The sequence below is a fragment of the Liolophura sinensis genome, chromosome 8 (genome assembly GCF_032854445.1).
Source record: "Liolophura sinensis isolate JHLJ2023 chromosome 8, CUHK_Ljap_v2, whole genome shotgun sequence".
NCBI lineage: Eukaryota > Metazoa > Mollusca > Polyplacophora > Chitonida > Chitonidae > Liolophura > Liolophura sinensis.
In genome coordinates this window covers 510,358-532,924 of record NC_088302.1, presented here as the reverse complement: position 1 = coordinate 532,924, position 22,567 = coordinate 510,358, and the positions used below count along the sequence as shown (strand labels likewise).

Genomic DNA, 22,567 nt, shown 5'->3' with positions numbered 1-22,567 from the left:
ACAGTGTCTACAAGTTTTTACATAGGTACATGTAGGTATAGTACACTGTAAATCTTTATCCTGTTTGACCACTAAAGCACTTAGCATTAATTCGCTCCACCCCATAGCTCTCTCAGAATGTTTCCACCTATTGGTCGCAGTAGTGGATGAAAAGGTTGAAGTATTAGGGTACGTCTAGATATAGAACGCGCATACCATCAGCACAGTAGGGTATTGTGGATAAAAAAAAACACTGTTAGATAACTTTGGGCTTCTCCAATTATTCTGGTACAAGAATTTGAGGGCAAGTAGAAGGCTACCCCTCACTCCAGCTACCAGCCTTGATTGAAGGTTTGTTGAGCAGAAGGGAGAGTGAGTCAGATTAGAATTGAGTCACTCTAGAGAGTCGCGGTTAACACAAATGAATGCTCTCTCCCTGGTTAGTTGTGGTTTTCCATGATCCACTCACATTGTCTGTGCCAACCGCTGCCGTCCTCGCAAGCATCCAAGTCCACACTACTGTACGTCGCGGATATAGGATGGAAACCTGGGTATAGAATGTTGCTGTACCAAGCAAGGGATGCTACAGTTAAAGTTACGTCATATTATACTTGTCAGAATAAGTTAGCGGTGTCTAGCAGTTTCTGACCGCTGAAATGGAAATAACATGATGCCTATGGTATCCTGAGTGACAGCTGACCAGGACACATATAGTGTAGACACGTGTAGATCCCAACTAGAAATCCATTGCTTGTCCGTTAACATTGTGTCTGGAGCCTTCTAAAACAGCCTACATGTAGCTAGCAAATGGGTAATGGTTGGGCACACGAATTTGTACATGTATATGTTGATGTGTTCATTTGAATATGCCTCCTGTTTGGAGCAGTGTAACACCATGTAGGCTGATGTGGATGTTGTGAGGAAACTGGCCCACATCCATGTATGTGTACTGTAGACAGGGCATTGAACCCATACAAACCACTAATCTCTGTCTTGCTATATTACATCTACTACATGTAATAGGGCTCTTAGACTAGTTTACTCTACCTGTTTATGTAGGTTCGATATCTACTGGTTTGAGGCACTGTTGTAACTGAGGTAATACATGTGGCAGTCTCTTTAGAACGATATGAATGAATGCAAAGCAAGCGTGATAAGGCAGTCTGTCAATGCATGGGATGTTCAAGCTGAGATGCATATGGCTTATCAGTTGTCACTGGATCACTGAGATTCTGAACTGTCCTGTAGACATGGTAGAGTGGCACGGTGTCCCTGCTGTGGGGAGTGTGCAGGGTACAGCCTGCGCTCTACCTGCTATTGTATTTAGCCAATTGACTGCACTGTATCAACTGACTCATAATCAGTGTAATGCTAGTTTCCCGCCTCTTGTTTGGGCCAATTACCTCTGCTTGGCTGCCATCAAGTCATAATGTGTATTGTCTGGCCCTAGACTCCCAGTAACTCCCAATAGGAAGCCGGCTGGGTAATAAAAAGAGAAAAGATGAGGGGTAGGCGTTGAGGATAGCAGGGACTAGTGTGGTGAGCATGGCCTGGCCTAGACGACTAAACCAGTGAACCATCGCCAGCCATTGATATTGATTGTGGACAGTGGTTAATTTAATCTATTGTGTGAGCTGAGCGTGTTGGCTGGCGGTGGAGCTAGGTCTGACTTGTCGCTGTGATCAGGGGGTATGATCAGCCCTCCAATCCCCCTTCTCCCCCTCCTGCCACCACTGCTTCTACCCACCAAGATAATGTCTGGGTAAACACTCCCTTTTGTCGGGGAAATTTGATTTTCAAATATTTGCATCTTCCCTGTGGGATCCCTCTACCAGGCTGTAGAACGATCAATGGCAATAGATTTTCCTAGAGTCCTCTGGCCTCATATGATGGCAACAATTTGTGCAGCGTGTTACCAAGTCAGCTGTGTATCATAAATGTAGGACAATGGAAAACAACAGCAGATCAATTGTCCTGACACTTGTAAATTACATTTGATACTAGTGATCATTAACATTTCATTCGGCTCATGCAATTGTCCTGCTCAACACCATTATGCATGTAGCAATCAATGTCTCTGTTATCATTCTTGTCATTTATGAATAAAGACTCAACAGGAAGGGTGAAGAAAGGAGGGCAGTGGTTCACCAGGAAAAATTGTACAGTATATATGTAATTGTTCATTTTACTTCTGATCATCTTTTGTCTGGTCATACAACTGAACCTTCTTATTTGGAACGTGAAAATGTGTTTTTGCTCAAAGCAGAGGTCATGAAATTTTACTTTTGGTGCTTCATGTACCTGTATGTATTCAGGGATCCAAGAAGTCCAAATGTTTGCAGCCGGAAACTCAAAATTGAGTTCTGGTCTGGCCCAGATTGAGTATTTATATTTTAAACAACGACTTTAACCTAATATTGATTTTAATTCCACTTTAGCCACTAGTTATTTAGTGAATGTGAAAGTTAGAGAGAGAAAGTTTAATTCCATTTGAGGTTCATTTCTGATCATGATTTTATTGTTGATATGTATGGATACTTTCACAAGTACATTATCCTGACCAGAGATATACATTGTATAATAAAACAGTTATAAACCATGCTGATGCATGTTCAGTAGTTTGTTGTTATATTGAAGGAAAGAAAGGAACTAACAAACATTATATCAAAAGTAGACGTGCAAAATACAGGGATAAGAACTGGAGAGAACATATTGTTTCATGCCAACTAAAAAAGAGGGTTAGCTAACCACTCAATACTACGCTTATATTTTCGAATACAATTCAGTTTTTCTCCAATAATTTTAGTATCTATACCAGAAAAAACACAGTTTCTTGTTACCCCAGTGATCAGTTTTCAACTAAATTTTACCACTGAATACCGGGGTCTAAAATTGATGTGTATGAATCCCTGGTATTTTTCTAGTCCAATATCATGTAATATTTCAAACAAAAGCTGTCACTAACAGGCAATACGAGGAACTATGGATAAAATCGTAGCACAATTACAGTGAATAAAGATACCATATTTTGGTTTCATGTGTCCGAAAGTTCATGAAATATCTACATGCATGTGAGGAGGTTAATTTCTCCACATTGTTTACGGTTATTTCGAAATGTGATTTGTCTACATTTGTCTACATTTGTCATTTGTTAGGTTCATTTGTCATGTGTTAGGTACCTATACACTGAGCAGAGTTGTCAACACTGGAGCATACATGTACATGTCATCACGTGCTCAGATCACTTAGCACCAGTAGGGGAGTTTACAGTTTGATCTTTTATCGTTGAAGGTAAAAACAGTCCTCCTGTATCATGAGACTTGTGAAAAATGTTAGGCAAACTGTGTACACCTTAAATTACCAATCAGTTGTTCCAGAGGCACATATGATACCTATTTCCTTTAGATGGCCTTTAGTATGGCTGAAATATTGACCATGTGGCTTTAAGCCATAATCATTCATTTATTCTTTCCTTTAGAAATTTCTCAAGTTCTCCAATGTTTGGCTCCTCGGTTTTCTCCATCGTTTGCTTTACTCTAAATAAGTTGTTGGGAAACTTTTTTTCAGACGCCCATGTTATAGTAATGTGATCCTGCAATAATTGCCAGACATTGTTGACAGGTCACGTGATACAGTGGGACTTTCCTTACCTTTAGCTAAAGAAGAATTCAAACATGAATCTCCCCTATTGACAAGGAGTACAAGTACATATGCTGGTATCAGTATTCATTGTTTCAATGTTCTGGATGCCTCTGATCACTGCCATGGGCTTTCCTCCCCTACATGAACATAAATGTATACACAGAAGAACTGAATGTATATGTTCTCGTGTAATGCATGTACATAAATGTACACACAGAAGAACTGAATGTAAATGTTCTCATGTAATGCATGTACATAAATGTACACACAGAAGAACTAAATGTAAATGTTCTCATGTAATGCATGTACATAAATGTACACACAGAAGAACTGAATGTAAATGTTCTCGTGTAATGCATGTACATAAATGTACACACAGAAGAACTGAATGTAAATGTTCTCGTGTAATACTACATACATGTATTAGTGATTATGTCTGCATGTATTTATGTGGTTCATTCATTCTTGTAATATGATGCACCGCTCATGCATCACAAATATGCTACGTATACACGTAAATTACCCAACAATCTGCGATAGTTTGTGTTGTCAATGATGTGCAGACACTCCACCGGTACTTGGAAGATTTCAGTTTTCCAACTTATTGCTTCCTACTTGTATAAAGGGGAGGTGGGAAAAGGTGTGTAGTGTATGTATACTGATCAGTGATCAGCTTGTGTCCATGTAGATGCGTGCTAAACTACTCTCCAAAATCATAAACATACAATAGTCATTGCAAAGCTGTTCACAGATTATCGGTTTGTTATCCTTTGTTAATCAGTGCTGTTCTCTTTGACAGGCTACCCTCTGATCAGATCTCCAAGTGTGCAATGGCCAAACCAGTCACCTGCCAGTTGTCTTTCTCCATCTCTCAGTGTGGCCTCTATGTCAAAGAACAGAGACTGCTTCCCTCACCATGGCTTGGAAAAACTGTTTGAAAGGAGCAAATCTAGTAGTAAGGTTCATAAATCTAGAAAACACATTGAATCTTCAGCGCATTTGTCGGCAGGACCGGGTCTGTTCCGTGCGCCATTCCACACATCCCTCTCATCATTTCTTAGTCCTCCGTTGTTGTTTTCTAATGGTCACTCCATTTCTCCGTGTGCCAAATCAAGTCTGAACCACACAAACTTGTCACCACGATTCCTGCCTATACAATCCCCCTATGGTTTCCTCAGCTCTCGCAATGATGGGGCATCATGTAGCAATTGTAGTCAGCTTCAAGGAGCAGAGTTCAAAAAATACAGGACTGTGAAAAAATTCAAAAAGAGGAAATTAAAATTAGCAGAGAAGAATCTGTCCTTGGAACCTTCGGGTGGGCTAGGGAAGAGGGGCAAACGCAAACGCACAGACAGTTTAGCGGACAGTGACCGTGGGAAAGTGAAAGTCAAAAAGAAGAGGCAACACACAGATGTGAACAGTGAGAGTTCACATAAGACGCTGACATCGAGTCCAGAAAAATGTGCTTTCAGTTCCCCTAAACGGAGTAACTCGGTTCTGGCAAGCATCGACTCTGCGAGAGAGTTTGGTAGCGAAACAGAAGCGCTAATGTGCAATAGTGACACTGGTGACATCGTGGAGGAAACCATAGAATCTGTGATACGCTCTGTGAGCTCCGAGTATGAGCCTCTTCCTCTCAGTGAACGGAAGCATAAATGCCCGCTTAGGGATGGTACCCACCGCTTAGCTGGCTCTGTCAACAAGAAGAAGAAGAAATTCCTGCATAAGAAATCGAACAAAGACAGGTAGGTAACCTCAGGGTATCCTGAGTTCAATGCTCATGACTGTTTTTGCACACCTGTAAATGTACACATGTAGTATCCAGAGAAAAGTTAAAGCTTTAGAACAATTGATGCAGATTTACATGTACATGTGTGTTCTATTTCACAGTGAAACAATCATAGGAGATGCATTTACATTGTACATGAATCTTTTTGTTTGATTCCTAAAAATGACCTGAAATTTAAGTCATTGCCTGTTTGAAGTAATTTGAATGATACATGTATGTTTTTGGTTCTTCTCAGAATACACATGTAACTCAGTAAAATGCATTTGAAACTTTGGATTTTTCAGTGGCCTTTTCTGGCCTACATTGGGACCGGTGTCACCACATCAGGTGCTTGCCACATAACACATATAGACTGCTAGATATCATCATTCTATTTTTACATATATACATGTACACATATAAATTGGGGCCCTCTGTGGCCGAGGGGATTAGCACGCCAATGGAACGCAGTGAGCCAGGGGCGACCCCCCGGTGCGGTCACTGTGAGTTCAAGTCCAGCTCATCCTGGCTTCGTCTCCGGTCGTACGTGAAGAGGTCTGTCAGCAACCTGTGAATGGTCGTGAGTTTCCCCCTGGCTGTGCACGGTTTTCTCCCACCCATAATGCTGGCTGCCGTCAATGTGTGAAATCTTCATGAGTATGGTGTAAATCATCAATCAAATAAATAAATGCATACATATAAATGTAGGAGTACATTTGTCAAATGAGCCTAGAAACAAACTGTTTCTAGCACAAGTATTCGTGTGACATCAGTGATAACCTCTGGGTCACTACAGACCACTGTAGAATTTGATGTTTTAAAACCTTATTACTTAGTTGAAAAAACCTATTTTCCTGGACAGTATTTAGTGGCCTGTCTGCTGGTACGTACTTCATTTTAGTGGGGGGTTTTCTGGCTTTAAATGAGGTACATTTCTTTCATCTTTATAGACACAACAAACATGTGACTGAGTTCGCTAAAGCTGTTTCTGTGCATTTACATTTAGGCCGACACATTTTTCATTAATGGTTTTCAAATTTCCTGCGAATAGCTTAAAAGTTATGCTTATAAATGAAATCTTTCTCGACTAGCTTATGAAATTAAAACCTGTCTTGAAGGTAGGTCTTCAGCCAGCTAGATGTATGCCGCACTGACTTTGAAACTGGCCATGAGCCATTTTCACAGGTCCCATCTAAGCCACAGCTTTCGTAGTTCAGAGAGAAACACCAATCAGATATTTGTCTTTTGACACAATTTGTGACATCAGAACTTTTCTCAACAGTAGTAAGTTTGGCAGTAATGATTACATCTGTTGTTGATAATATTCCTATAGACAACTGATGGATTATAATCTCAGAGGGAGCAGGATGTACAGTTTCAGTTTTCAATGTAGAGATATCATGAAAAGTAACAGCTGCAATTCACAGTTGCCACTCAGTTTTTAACACACAAATTGAGTATATCTATTGTAAGTATGACATGTATGGATCCAGAAGAACTGTACTTCCAGGATACAAGCCTGACTAACATGTATTTGTATCGTCTACATGTAAGTGTCAGCCTGGGAGAAAAGGATTTTTGAAAAAAACTTCCGTCAGATTTTCTTACTTTTGGACTTCATAAGATCTAAAGGATTTTGGGGAAAACAATAGTTTTTTGAAAACTCAAATATTGACATCATTTGAAACACAGAGATAAATGTGTGGGTGTGTATATATGTATTATGTATGTATGTATGTATGTATGTATGTATGTATGTATATTATATACATATAAACCACCATAAATCTGGCGGCCCTCGTATAAGTGAAACATTTGTTAGTACGGCATAAAACAAATGATATATATATATATATGCATGTACATACAGGATTGGTACATGTGGTTGTGTGGTGCTGTGAACTTACTGGCATTGATCAAATTGAAGGACTGTAAAGTGTACACAATGAAGTATACCGCAGATAACGATTTCTGTAAAAATTTTGCTTGGACAGTTTTATGGAGATTCAGATATTGGCAAAGCTCTGGGCTCTCATGTTTCCTCCACCCATAGTTCTCACCTCCGTCAGATAAGTCAAAAAAATCTTAAGCCCAGCATTTAACACCAATTAAGTAAAAGAAGTTTGCAAAGTACATTGTGCAGACTGCTATCACCAGATGCTGTAAGGACATGCACACCCTTTACACTACATGTTAGCCATATTTAGAGGTAAAATCGTACATGTACATGTGTATGTATGTACATCTGTCATGTGCATGTACATCTGTAGTATGCATGCACATCTGTTATGTGGCTGTACATCTGTCGTGTTCATGTACATCTGTCATGTGGATGTAGATCTGTCGAGTGCATGTACATCTGTCGTGCATGTACATCTGTCGTGCATGTACATTTGTCGTGCATGTACATCTGTCATGTGGATGTAGATCTGTCGTGTGTATGTACATCTGTCGTGCATGTACATTTGTCGAGTGCATGTACATCTGTCGTGCATGTACATCTGTCGAGTGCATGTACACCTGTCGTGTGCATGTACATTGTACATCTGTTATGTGCATGTACACCTGTGGTGTAAATCATTAGGTTGTTTCATCTATAACGAGAAGAGAATATTGATCAAGATCTGTGTCGACAGACCATTGATACCAAAACTTGTCAGTTACATGTAGTTTAACTCTGATAAGAACCATTGACCTGTATGTCTGGGGCAATCATGCTTTAACAGGGTACTGCGTTGTGGATAGTTTTAATTACATGCTTGATGTGATCTGCTTAATCTACTCAGGGTTGTACCAAGTTAAGTAGATTTCAACAAGATAAATTACATGTATGTATAAATACATAACATATATATGTCTGTGTATGAACATACATATGTGGTATGTGCATGTGCATGTTGTAAAAGAGCTTATATATATATATACATGTTCAATATAATGATATTTACCATTACACCTGACATTCATGTGTTAAAATGTTTCTAGGCATTCATATGTTTGGGCGCACTGACACAGCTTCACGCGTACAGTGTTCTAGCCATTCAGATACCATTGTGTTTTGTTCATTTGTACATGTACAAACCTGGATGGTTGTGGTTTTCCCTCAGGCTCTACCTAGCTTCTTCCATCCAAAAAGCTGATCACCATGATGAAGGTGAAATATTCCTGAGTAGGGTATAAAACACCAATCAAATAAATACACATATACACAGTGCTACATGCTACAGGTAATTTTTTTGTCAGAGGGAGTTTGTTAGTTCCGACTTTCCAAATACGAGGTACTTTCAGATACTCAATACTTCATTATTTTGGGTCAACGGTAATACACCTGGAAAGTTTGAATTTGATTGAGTGAAAGGGGTGAAGAAAAGACATAGGCCTAGACGTGCATACATGTATACATGGGGCAACCTGTACAGAGATTCTTTCCTGTGTAGTTACATAGGACTACCCGGTATACATACATGTGTACACAGGCCGACGTGTACAGAGATTCTTTCCTGTGTGGTTACATAGGACTACCCGGTATACATACACATCTACACAGGCCGACGTGTACAGAGGTTCTTTCCTGTGTGGTTACATAGGACTACCCGGTATACATACACGTCTACACAGGCCGACGTGTACAGAGGTTCTTTCTTGTGTAGTTACATAGGACTACCCGGCATACATACACGTCTACACAGGCCGATGTGTACAGAGGTTCTTTCCTGTGTGGTTACATAGGACTACCCGGTATACATACATGTGTACACAGGCCGACGTGTACAGAGGTTCTTTCCTGTGTAGTTACATAGGACTACCTGGCATACATACACGTGTACACAGGCCGATGTGTACAGAGGTCCTTTCCTGTGTAGTTACATAGGACTACCCGGCATACATACACGTCTACACAGGCCGATGTGTACAGAGGTTGTTTCCTGTGTAGTTACATAGGACTACCTGGCATACATACACGTGTACACAGGCCGATGTGTACAGAGGTTCTTTCCTGTGTAGTTACATAGGACTACCCGGCATACATACACGTCTACACAGGCCGATGTGTACAGAGGTTGTTTCCTGTGTAGTTACATAGGACTACCCGGTACAAGTAGATGTAGGCCTGCATACAAATTGAGAAAAAATCATTCTAGAATAAAGTCATTATTTTAGCTCTTCCCCATGAGGAATGAATTTGAATGAAGTTAATACATTTATTTTGCATGAACCTGTGTGGGGTTTATTTCAGTAACTCACTCACTTGCTCACTGACAATTTTATTCTGTACATTTCATTCGTTGAACCGATAGCAGAGGTTGCAGTTTTATTTATTTATCTTTCTTTTATGGTAACCTGCCTGATGCGACAGGTAAATTGTCTTTCTGGCCTGTTAACAACTGCCGTCTTTGAATTAAAAGATGATAAAATGGTTGTTGATATAGGGTAAATCAAAATGTACATGTAGGGCCTACATTAGAATTTATTGTTTTGTGCTTTAATTATTGGCAGTACACGTATATAGTATAAATCTATAGTGTTTCTGTGTATATGTGGCTACCTTCTCTCGTAATATTTTTTTATTCCATTGCATTAGCTTCTCTCTTCACGAAATCATGGTACATGTATATGTCAGGAACTGAACCCTCAATGATACACTTGTACTAACACTGCAAGCCAATGATTGGTGGGGAATTGAAATCAGACATTTGGGAGCGATATTAGGATGACTTTGTGCAATATGTAACTTGCAGCATAGTAACCTAAAAGACCATTTGTAACCCTTTGCTACATTTTCTTCATGGCAAACACTCGAGAATGTCACAAAAACAAGTATCACGATAGGCATTCTCCACGGCAGTGGGTGGTGGCATACAGGCTTTTGCTGTGGCATAGAGTGTCTGGAAAGTAACACATGGTGGAGGCTGTCAAGCACATGGTTCGCTGTGGAGATTTGATTTTGACAAGACTGTCTGCTTTAAAGCTCGCATGTACGCTGGCAGCTTAGCGGGAACTTAGACGTACACACAAATCTTCGGGTGTATACAGTACGCGCAGTTTTAATGTTAGAAGCATATCATCTCTTTACCCCTTTATGCCGTTTATGTGTAGCACTGCTTATTGTAGTAGCACTACGGGTTTAAAGATGACTAGTGACTGCTGTCATAGAAAACATAATAACTAATAAATAAACCTGATTCAGACAGGAGTACATCTACATGACCTGTCCATGTACTGTTTAATTATTCATTTTCTTGTTAGTAAATTATGGTCATGTATGATGAGTATTTTATCCTTTACCTTGTGTAACTTCATAGCGAGGTTTCATACGGTCTGAACACACTGTACCTAGACTGTTTGCTTGATTGATGGACCTTGTGTAACTTCAGAGTGTGGATTTATACATTCTGAACACACTGTACCTTTTCTGTTTGCTAATTGGTGTTTAACAATGTCCTTACGCGGTACAAATTGTTCTTCATGGCCATGGCTCGTATCTATCAAATGTCACTCCAAAATTCAAACACAGCTACAATTAAAATGGTTTGCTCTTAGAGGTTTAACATCTGTACACTGATTCTTTACTGAAGCCCAAAGGACTGACCTCAACTGGAGTCTTTTCCTGTTCTGCGTTTGACTTTTTAATCACTTATTATGTATGACTTTATAATGGGTTGCCTGATAATTATATGCCCCGAGTGCTGTCGTTGTTGTCGGTCATGTAACCTCGATCCAGGTGATTAAATGACACAGTTGTGGGACATGTACTGGGGTCATTGTGTTAGCTGTGGATACATGAGCATACAGTCGTGTGACTGGTCATTCTGACTGACAGGTTATTGTGTTCTCCCTGACAGGAACGATGGAGACAAGTCTTCTAGTGTCAACACACATGCTTCGTCAAAGAAGAGCAAAGACCGGTCAGTCTTACCAAAGAAGAGATACCAAAAAGTGGGCCTGTTCTCAGACTACTATAAGGAGACTGAGTAAGTTGCGGCATTATACATGTATATGTACATAAGCTGTGCTGCTACACCACACTACACAAGTAACCTCACAAAAGCTGAAGTAAACGGCAAACAGAACACATTCTTTTTCTTCTTCCTGGAACATAACTTTTTTTTAGCGTATGCAACAAGATGAAGTAGCCCATTTCAATGCACACTTGAAAACTTGTCCTATAGTCCATAATGTCCAATCATTGCGCACTGTAACTTGCATACATGTACTGTTCAGACGACACGCTTGATCACTCTGCACCATTTTCCAGAAATCACATGGACAAGGTCTTTGCCTGGTGAGTTGTGTAGATTCTGGACAAGTATACTGGGGTGTGGTATTGTGGCACAACATGACAAACACATAAATCACTGTTGTAATTCTGTTGTGCTGTTCAACCTACCAGATCCGGCGACAAAGTTAACAACAGGCTTACGCATTTCTTACCTGCAGTTTCATTGGGTTTATTTTTAGGAGCAATGTTATTAATGGTACTACACAGTACGAGAGCATCTGAGAATGGCTTCAACCTTCACAGTAGGGTATCATTTCTGGATGTTTCATAGACCTAATCCAAGTGTTTGTTTCACTGATGTAAGCAGTTATCTCTTTTAGTATCTTCAGTCTATACACCTCCACACTGCGGGCAAATTAGAGACGCCACTCAGTGGCCATGTCTGATACCTGTGGCTGTGAGAAGTTGATACCATGCATTAAGCATTGATTGCGGTTATCCTTGATAAGGACACAGGTCTTTTACTAAGAAAAGGACCTTCACGTATATCATACAGCCGTTGATGTGCGCGTTTATTCGCTGGTGAACCTCACACTGCTTAGTCTAGAGATGCAGACATTCAGAAAAGAAATGCAGTTTATTCATGGAACATATGTGAGCACTGTAAACATAATTGTGATTAGAGCGTTCTGCAGTTGCAAAGTAATAGCTGTTCGACACTCTTAAATGGCAGAAGAGTTGAAAAAAATGGCTGTGACTTTGTTTCGTTTATATGCATTGGTGCTATTACCAGGCTGTACTGTATACCTTTGACTCTATTCAGTGAAACATCTTTGCTGAGAATAGGCCGTGGATGTAATCTTATTGCTGTCATGGTTAAATCATAAATTTACTGACCTTTTTGTAGAGATTTATGTGGTGAGCTGTATACTGCCCAGTGATTGCCATTAGTGTATGGGTGTGGTGTACAGTGGGTTGCTTACACAAAAACCACTTGTAGGTGTATATTCTCCATTGGTCATTGTCGAGTTTGATGATACATGTATGCACAATGACATGCTTCAGTATTACTATAGCAGTGCATTACACTGTTTCCAGTCCGAAAAAGAAATCTGATAATGGTGCTAAAGAAAAGGAGGGTGAGACTGGTGGGTCAGAGGGTGAGAAGGGGCGATCAGAGAGTGAGAAGGGGCGATCAGAGAGTGAGAAGGGGTGGTCAGAGAGTGAGAAGGTGGATGAGGGGATAAGTGCTCTCAGCCCACTCCTCCCCCCACCTATCAATGTGGGCAAGCATCTGAGGGAGAAAAAGATGGACTTCCAACTTCCCTATGATATATGGTGGCTCAAGCAAAAGAAACTGGTAAGTGTCAGTCATCATTCAGTGGACTTAGCTTCCCTATGATGTATGGTGTCTTAACCAAAAGAAACCTTTGTCGCTTGACTTTCAGCTTTCCTGTGATGTCTGGTGGCTCAAGCTGAATAATCTGATAGATTTAACTCATTATTAAGTGATCTGTTATTTTCCTTATCATATCTGGTGGTTTAAGCAGAAGAAACTTGTATTTTTACATCATAATTAGGTAACCTTTGATTTAATCATAAACTTAGCTCATTCAGAGTAGTGCTGCTGCTTGTTCAAAGTCATTCTGTGGGCTCGGTGACCTGGAAGAGGCTATACAGGAGATTTTAGAACTGATTTTATGCTGTTATTATAGAATAACCCAAATAATTGATAAAATATCAGCCTTGTCTGTGCATGGAATGGAAGTTATGTGGATTTGTTTGCTTAAAACACAGTGATCTCTGAAATGGTTGATAAATACATATAGTTCTGTGGTCTGTGCCAATTTAGCAGACAAATAGCCTTGTGGACTTTAGTATGTATTACACATGTATTTTGTACAAAATGAACTTTTTCTCTCTTGCAGTTGAGGGCCAAAAATGAAGAGACAGAACCAAAGTACAAGAAAATCCGACATAGTAAGTGCTCATATCATACATGCTGGCACCCATAAGGAGGCCGACCTCTTCCTGTGAAGACTAACATTCAAAGACTCCATGTGCATACATTTGGTTGTAGATAACAGCATCATAACTGTCACAGGTTGGGCTGGACACTGACCCCTTTATATTTTCAGGGTTAGTATTCGAGACTGTTTCTAGTCATGGTATAAAATTGATGTAATGTCAACCATCGTGACTTTTCCATATCAGATTTCTCAGATACAGTTTTATGTATAAGTTGTTGTTTATTTCCTAGATATCCATGTGGACATAAAGCCCATTTGTAAATACGAAGCCCATGCGTGTTCTTGCACTAAGCCAGCAGACCCAGATGCCAAAGGTTGCGGAGAAGACTGTTTGAACAGGTAGGAGTTTGAAATATGATTTGATCACAGTTTTGTACAAATTATTATAGCTGGGAGAGATGGGAAGATTTCAGTAAGTTACAAATCTGTCCAGATGCCAACTGCTACCAGACATGTATAAGAATATGTGGAAAGGCAAACACAAATGTAGTAAGTGTGAATTGTCAACAGTACTAAACTTTGTTTTTATCTCATGGGATATTCTTTGAGTCGGGAAGACATGCTGCATGGTCATTTTACAATCAAGGGGAAGCAACTCACCAAGTGTTATGTCAACATTGATGCTGTCAGCAGTTTTATCACCAGAAAAGTTGGACACACACGTTTTCATTTGTGTGTTTCAAATGAGCGACTATGTGACATATCCATGTTGTATTGTTCCGTTGTTCCACCTTGTGTGTGACAGGATGATGTACACAGAGTGCTCGCCAAGCACCTGTCCCTCTGGAGACCAGTGTTCCAACATGCGAATCCAGAAACACACCTGGGCTCAGGGATTGGAGAAATTTGTTACTGAGGACCGTGGCTATGGGGTTCGGACAAAGGGTACTATACCACAAGGTAAGGCATCAAGAATCTAGTATGCCAAAGGGTAAGACGTCAAGAACCTGTAGACCTGAGGGTTAGGCCTCTAGAACCTGGTATCTTTCAGGGTAGTTTCTCGAGAACCCAGTATACCTCCAGTTCTGGAGTTTTTGTACAACATGGTATGGCCTTGACAATCAAAAATCGGATTACCAGTTTTCGGATTACCAGCACTATTTGTGTGATCAAATATTTTTTCAGTGTCTCATTCAGTAAGTTTCAACCATATTTGACATGTAAGAGGCTTATCACAATCACATTAGTGTGGACATATTATTAATAATAGTAAGATTGTGGGGTACATATTGAGTTGGAGTTACATATGTTGTCATAAACTGAATAAATTTGTGCCTTTTTCGTAAATATCATCATCTCTTCTGATGAAGGAAAGCCCCAGGGCAGTTATCAACAAGCTGATTTTAGGGCAAATATCATAGCTACCAGGGTCGTCGACACATGTAGTGACATTGTGTTTTACTGTGAAGGAGTGATTATGTCATGTTTTCAGGCCAGTACATTCTGGAGTATGTAGGCGAGGTGGTTAGTGAACAGGAGTTCAGACGACGCATGACAGAGAAGTACTCGCAGGATCGCCACCATTACTGCCTCAATCTCGATAGCGGAGCTGTAATCGACGGCTACAGGATGGGCAACATCGGCCGCTTTGTCAACCATTCCTGTCAACCCAACTGTGAAATGCAGAAATGGTAAGCCTCAGCTCAAGAAAAAGGCTTAAGAAATGTAGTGTTGACTGATTGAAACATCTTCCCTAAGATAATAACAGTTTTGAGTGGAATTTAATTGTTGTAGAAGTGTATTATTGACAGAAAATTGTCTATGAAATAATTATATAATGTAATCTAAAGTGGTAAAGTTTGACCTGTTTTTGTTGTCTTCAGGAATGTGAATGGTGTGTACAGAATGGGCCTGTTTGCCCTGAAGGAAATCCCACTGGGCACAGAAATCACCTATGATTACAACTTCCATGCCTTCAACCTGGACTCGCAGGTATGTTTATCTATGCTTCGTGCCAACACTATGTCTGTGGTTAAAAATATTAATGTTGAACCATTGAAGAAGTGACGCTCATTATTTTTATGAAACGGGTCATAAAAGATGATCGCAGTTTGCTGCATTTTACTTGTGTTGGGCATTTTTGCATCCAACAATGTAAGGACAGGTTGTCAAAGTTGATGCATGTGTTAACTGTCGCTGCACATTTGCTGAGGGTATTACCTCTAACAGTAAGTCAGTCTATCTACCTCTGGTAAATCTGTAGGTGTTGGAGAAGAGGGTGTCATGTCTGTTATCTGTTCATTTGTAATCTGGTCTCTAACTGTTACCTCATCTGTTTATCTTCAGCAAATCTGTAAGTGCGGGAGTACTGGTTGCCGAGGAATCATGGGAGGGAAAACTCAGAGACTGAATGGGCAGGTGAAGACCAAGTCCACATCCTCTCGGCCTGTTGGGAGGCCTCCTAAAGATAAACGAAAATCCAAACACCGACTGAAGAAGCTGAAGGAAAAGGTTAGTGTCCAAAGTGGTAAAGGCAGCACATTTAAGGGCCGGATGAAGCTGGGTGTGAGTCGTCTGGGAAAGTCCAAAGCGGGCCGACCAGTGGGGCGACCAGTGGGCCGTCCAGTGGGTCGACCGGCTCAAGGTCCGGGGGCCAAGAACTTGACACGTCACCAAAACAACAAACACCACGTCCAAGCTTCAGCAGCAAGCCCCACCAAGACTCTACCCGTTACCTCAGCCAAATATAAATGTCCTCAGCCAAGCAGCATTGTTAAGGTTGCTTGTGTGGTGCCCACTCCCGAAGTCAGCGCGGGGAAGGTAAAGAGGCCTGTGGGACGGCCTCCAAAAGTCCAGCCTAACCCTAAGGTGGAAATCAAATCCTTGAAGGATAAGACGCTGAAAATCCAGCCTACTCCTAAGATGGAAATCAGATCCCCAAAGGATAAGGTGCTGAAAATCCAGCCTACCCCTAAGGTGGAAATCAGATCCCCAAAGGATAAGGCACATTTGACTATTGCTGGCAGTAAAAATGCTACCACTCCCAGGCCAGTGGGTCGACCACCTAAACCCAAATCTACTGTAACATTTGGAGCGAAGATTCCGCCTTTCAAGGTGGGTAACTCTTGATTACCGCCTGACCCTAGCTGTAGACCAGTCACTGGCTTACTCAAATCCAGCCCTTCATTGGCCACCCAGTCAGGGAGGAATGAAGCTCCCAGTGCCCTCTGACTGCCCTCGCTTTTTGCTTTGAGCTGCTCTTTACAGTTGAGTTGAAAATTGTGGATTTTTGTTTTTGAGTTTTACATCGTGACTAGTTGGAGAATCTGATAAACAGACAGTTAGGGTTTGTAATAAGATGGGCGCAAACATATTGCTTTGGGTAAAGTGACAAATCATGGTACACCACATACTTGCTGAAAACTCCAAACACTTAAAATTTTATCAAAAGTAGCAGCAATCCGCCTGAGTTTAGAAGAGGTATCACTGTGTTGTATTATGCGCTTACACTCTGTGTTCATACAATCATTCTGACAGCTGCTTGAAGCCAGTTAGTCTGTGCATGTAGTCTGATAACTTTTTAATCTAGAATTTGATAAACCTCTTATACCTGAGACTTGGACACCCAGAGTTATTGTAGGGGATTTCTGGCATGAGTGCAAACTGATCACTTTTCTGTTGCTTCAAGCTTAGTGCAAATTTTAAGAACTTGCTTTACCTGCACTTTTCAACACCAGCACTAAAATGTTTGCTTTTGTCTTTCATCATGATTTCCCCCAGCACAGATGCTTAAATTTATAATATCTAATTATTTCTGCCTAATATTTCGTATGTTTAGTGAAGATCAATTCTGCTTTTGTTTTTTTCACTTGCATGTCCCATTGCTGGTATGTTGTATAAGTAGCCCATATTTTTGCTGAACGTTTCTTATATTTTTGTTGGGTAATTTCCTAATGATTCATTAAAATATAACCTTGTAGCAATGTGTGCTTATGGATATTTTTATTTCGAAAGGGTTGAAAGAAAAAAGTTTGATAAGTTTTGATGAATACTTTTACAGAAGAAAATGCTGCAAGTACAGCAGCAACAACAACATGCCCCACCAACAGCCCTGGCCAATAAGCTAGGAGTGCAGACATCAAGTAAGCCCATGTCCAACCGAGAGAGAGGCTTTGCCCAGAAACATGCCATATTTCTGGTGCGGAACATCACCAAGATCCGTCACATCCGACAGATGTCACAGAAAATGGAGCCTGCTAAAGAGCGAGAAACAGGTGAGGTTCATGTATACATATCCCAGTGTCTCCAGTGTGATGCAGCAGGCATGTGTGTACATGTTGCCACTGTCTCCAGTGTGATGCAGCAGGCATGTGTGTACATGTTGCCACTGTCTCCAGTGTGACGCAGCAGGCATGTGTGTACATGTTGCCACTGTCTCCAGTGTGACGCAGCAGGCATGTGTGTACATGTTGCCACTGTCTCCAGTGTGAGGCAGCAGGCATGTGTGTACATGTTGCCACTGTCTCCAGTGTGACGCAGCAGGCATGTGTGTACATGTTGCCACTGTCTCCAGTGTGACGCAGCAGGCATGTGTGTACATGTTGCCACTGTCTCCAGTGTGATGCAGCAGGCATGTGTGTACATGTTGCCACTGTCTCCAGTGTGATGCAGCAGGCATGTGTGTACATGTTGCCACTGTCTCCAGTGTGACGCAGCAGGCATGTGTGTACATGTTGCCACTGTCTCCAGTGTGACGCAGCAGGCATGTGTGTACATGTTGCCACTGTCTCCAGTGTGACGCAGCAGGCATGTGTGTACATGTTGCCACTGTCTCCAGTGTGACGCAGCAGGCATGTGTGTACATGTTGCCACTGTCTCCAGTGTGATGCAGCAGGCATGTGTGTACATGTTGCCACTGTCTCCAGTGTGACGCAGCAGGCATGTGTGTACATGTTGCCACTGTCTCCAGTGTGACGCAGCAGGCATGTGTGTACATGTTGCCACTGTCTCCAGTGTGAGGCAGCAGGCATGTGTGTACATGTTGCCACTGTCTCCAGTGTGACGCAGCAGGCATGTGTGTACATGTTGCCACTGTCTCCAGTGTGACGCAGCAGGCATGTGTGTACATGTTGCCACTGTCTCCAGTGTGACGCAGCAGGCATGTGTGTACATGTTGCCACTGTCTCCAGTGTGACGCAGCAGGCATGTGTGTACATGTTGCCACTGTCTCCAGTGTGACGCAGCAGGCATATGTGTACAACTACATTTCATGTAATTACGCTTCTTTTCAGTCTGCAGGAGATCTGTCGGGTACCTGGAATAATCCAGTGCTGTTGGGATACATTGCAGTGATCTCTACTGTAGCTCCACATTTTAATGTTACTTCATTGCATGACAGATTTTATCTATCCTTTACCTTCAGATACACTGGGCGATATTGAAGTGAAAATATCGTGTTCAGCGACTTGTCTGTAGCTTAGGCCTCTAGTAGCTCATGTGCTACAAGTGCCCTTGCACAAAGACGATCATAGGCTAGCTTGATTGTAACTACAATGGTAACACAGTTATAATCAACATAGCCTACAGTCTCCATGTGCAAGCAGCCCCAGTAGTGTGGCATAATGATGAGGAATATGCTAATGATTAAATATTGTTTTGATTTGAATTATTTCAGATGTCTTCATGACGCAGCTCACAGCTCTGAATACAGCCCGATCAGTGAAAACCAGGTAGTTGTTATAAGCTGTTTGTTGATGTGCTGTAGTGGTCATGTACATGTGTTCCCAAGGTGAGGTGTGGGGTGGAATTAATCTGGGTAACTGATAAATTATGATAAGATTAGTCTCTGGATATCATGTGACACCAGGTGAAAATGTATGCGTTACACCTGAGAATTATGATAAGATTAGTCTCTAGATATCATGTGACAGCAGGTGAAAATGTATGCGTTACACCTGAGAATTATGATAAGATTAGTCTCTGGATATCATGTGACACCAGGTGAAAATGTATGCGTTACACCTGAGAATTATGATAAGATTAGTCTCTAGATATCATGTGACAGCAGGTGAAAATATGTGCGTTACACCTGAGAATTATGATAAGATTAGTCTCTAGATATCATGTGACACCAGGTGAAAATGTATGCGTTACACCTGAGAATTATGATAAGATTAGTCTCTGGATATCACGTGACAGCAGGTGAAAATGTATGTGTTACCCCTGAGAAATTATGATAAGATTAGTCCTCCATTACTTCTCACAGACACCCATGTAATTGAGAGCTGCTGAATAAGTGAAATATTCATACTTCGATCTGACTTTTATTTGTATCCTCGTTGATTTCTCTGTATCATGGACTGGTAGGCTGACATTCCTGCACCTACATCATCAGAACAGCCCACCTGAGATTTAGTGCCTAAGGTTTTGGTGAGATCCTGTTAATGGATGTTTAGAGAGAGTGAAGTGAGATGTGTTGGTTTGTTTCTGTGCCGACGTCCATCAGCTGATGTACACGTAACTGACATGTTTGCTTTGCACAGGAGGCTGGCATTAGCAGAGGAGAATCATGAGCTGGCTCGGATTGTACGACTCGCCAAAGTTTTCAAAGACATCTTCACTGCTGTGGCTACATTCAAAGGTAATCATAGTGTTACTGCAATGCCAGTCAGATTTTAACGGTGTACAAGGATACTTTTTATTTCATGACTTAAAAAATAGTTCCGTTAACATTTAGGAGTGTGTGTTAAAGCAAGATGCTCACTGTTAAATTGTGACAGGCTGAGTCAAGTTTGCTTGATTCTGCTGACTGTTAAATTGTGGCAGGCTGAGTCAAGTTTGCTTGATTCTGCTGACTGTTAAATTATGGCAGGCTGAGTAAAGTCTGCTTAATTCTGCTAACTGTTAAATTGTGGGAGTCTGAGTCGTCTTCTTGACTTAAGCAGGTGTCAGTATTTATTACTGACACCATTACTATAACGGCTGTGTTTGGTGTTTTTGCAGATGAAGGTGGAACTTTGTTGGCCACACCACTCATGAGCCTGCCGTCCCGGAAGAGGTGAGGACCTGATCCATGGCTTTTATCTCCTCAATAATGATACTGTTTGATGTTATGTTTGCAGTGAAGTCATTTGCTGTGGGTTAATTCTGAGAATATAAATGTATCACCATGGACAGACTTAAATAGGCTAAGGAAACGCGTAATTCTTCTTGTTTTCCTTTCGATTATGGTAGATCTGCAAAGTTGTTTTATTTAGTAAGTCTTTGCATAAATGTAAGATGATCTTCAATTGAGTGCAGTCTTGTTAGTTTTGATTTCACAGGGGCCTCCGTCAGTTAAAGTGCTAGCGCAGCGTAAGGACACAGGAGTCTCTCACCAATGCGGTCACTGTGAGTTCAAGTCCAGCTCATGCTGGCTTCCTCTCCAACCGTACGTGAGAAGGTCTTCAGCAACCTGCGGGTGATCATGGGTTTCCCCCGGGCTCTGCCCGGTTTCCACCCACCATAATGCTGGCCGCTGTCGTATAAGCAAAAATATTCTTGAGTACAGCGTAAAACACCAATCAAATAAATAAATAAACTGTGCACATCAGTTTCAGGAAGGATTATTTCACACTTTGATTTTAAAAGTTCGTTAGCCTTGATTCAGGAAATGCTTTCTTGCTGTAGATATCCTGACTACTATGAATTGATTGAAGAGCCTATCGACATGAAGATGATAGAGCGTAACATCCAGATAGGCCAGTACAAGAATGTGGACATGTTTTGACCAGGATTTCATCCGCCTTTTCAGGAATGTTGAGGTAAGCTTGCAGGCAGTATAGTCCTGGCCTGTGCACAAATGACAAATGTCTCTCATAGGATCTTGTTTCTGTGTGTGGATGAGATGTTGTGAACAGGTTCTTTTTTCTTTGTGAGTTGCCTTGTGGTGGGAGGCAGGAGCCCTGAACTTGTCTATAACTGACTGGCCTCAGTTTGCTAAGGAAAGCCTTAAAGTGTCTTTAAGTTGTATCTGGAGCTTATCCATAAATGTGTCAGGATTCTAGAGTCATTCTAGCTCTGCGGTCTTACAAACATCAGCAAAGTATATGTTATCTTTACAAGTAGCGTGGCCTGATTAGGGTTTCCTTGACTTCCCCCGGAATAACTAGAGCCCGAGTTGTATCACGTTGAAAATATTGACAGTTCAATGCTAACTTTGTACTTTGTTTCTACATCTGACATGGCCTCAGGATTTTATCTACTGGTGAAATCAGTTAATTGTTAGCTTTGTGTTTGAGCAGAAATACTGTGGCTGTAAGTCTGACATGGGGAAGCTGGTGGTGCGGCTGAGGAAGGTATACTGTGCATCGAAGACTGAGAATCTGGCCTGTCTGGAGGAGATCATGGGGGAGGGAGCAGCTCAGTCCAGCTCCGCAGAGTCTGAGGCTGGGGATACTGCTGACCAGAAAGGTACGGTATTGGTCATGTATTCTCCATGAAAATGATATATACTGTGGGCTTGCTTATTACAAAGACAACATGAGAAGTGCTAATGCTTCATGGTGCTGATTGTTGAGACATTAAAGTTTTCCTAGTCACACTTTGATGAATGCCTACTGTATGGTGATATCACATGTAGCACCAGTAAAGTAAAACATTTGGCTATCACAACAGCCAATCAGAATTGATTTTGAGATATTAGTGATGTAGACACCTTATTCAAACCTTGAGATATGTGGTTAATTAAGTTCTTCTTGATTCATTACCTAATTTAGTCAAGTTTTGTCTCATGCTGCTACAGTCTTCAGCTAAGTTTGTTTTGCCCACATTTCTCATTGAATGGCCTTGAACAAGTTTGTGCTTTACCTTCTTGCCCTGGACCTTTCAGATCCCGTAGAGGAGGAAGGAGAAGAGGAGGTGATTCGGTGCATCTGTGGCATATTTAAGGACGAAGGATTGATGATCCAGTGTGAAAAGTGTTTTTGTAAGTTGACAGGATGTTTACTC

General features: G+C 41.2%; 1 protein-coding gene across 1 annotated transcript in view; it reads left to right on the top strand.

Annotated features, from left to right (window-relative positions):
- LOC135472339 (uncharacterized) overlaps positions 1 to 22,567 on the top strand; it is a 71,837-nt gene that overhangs the window by 39,897 nt on the left and 9,373 nt on the right. The window contains 17 exon segments of the mRNA XM_064751803.1: positions 4,421 to 5,366; positions 11,233 to 11,361; positions 12,708 to 12,969; positions 13,538 to 13,589; positions 13,870 to 13,978; positions 14,385 to 14,539; positions 15,072 to 15,270; positions 15,463 to 15,571; positions 15,926 to 16,693; positions 17,640 to 17,853; positions 19,254 to 19,308; positions 20,122 to 20,219; positions 20,582 to 20,636; positions 21,248 to 21,335; positions 21,337 to 21,381; positions 21,862 to 22,030; positions 22,449 to 22,543. Of these exon segments, the coding sequence (XP_064607873.1) occupies positions 4,421 to 5,366; positions 11,233 to 11,361; positions 12,708 to 12,969; positions 13,538 to 13,589; positions 13,870 to 13,978; positions 14,385 to 14,539; positions 15,072 to 15,270; positions 15,463 to 15,571; positions 15,926 to 16,693; positions 17,640 to 17,853; positions 19,254 to 19,308; positions 20,122 to 20,219; positions 20,582 to 20,636; positions 21,248 to 21,335; positions 21,337 to 21,381; positions 21,862 to 22,030; positions 22,449 to 22,543 (3,548 nt within the window).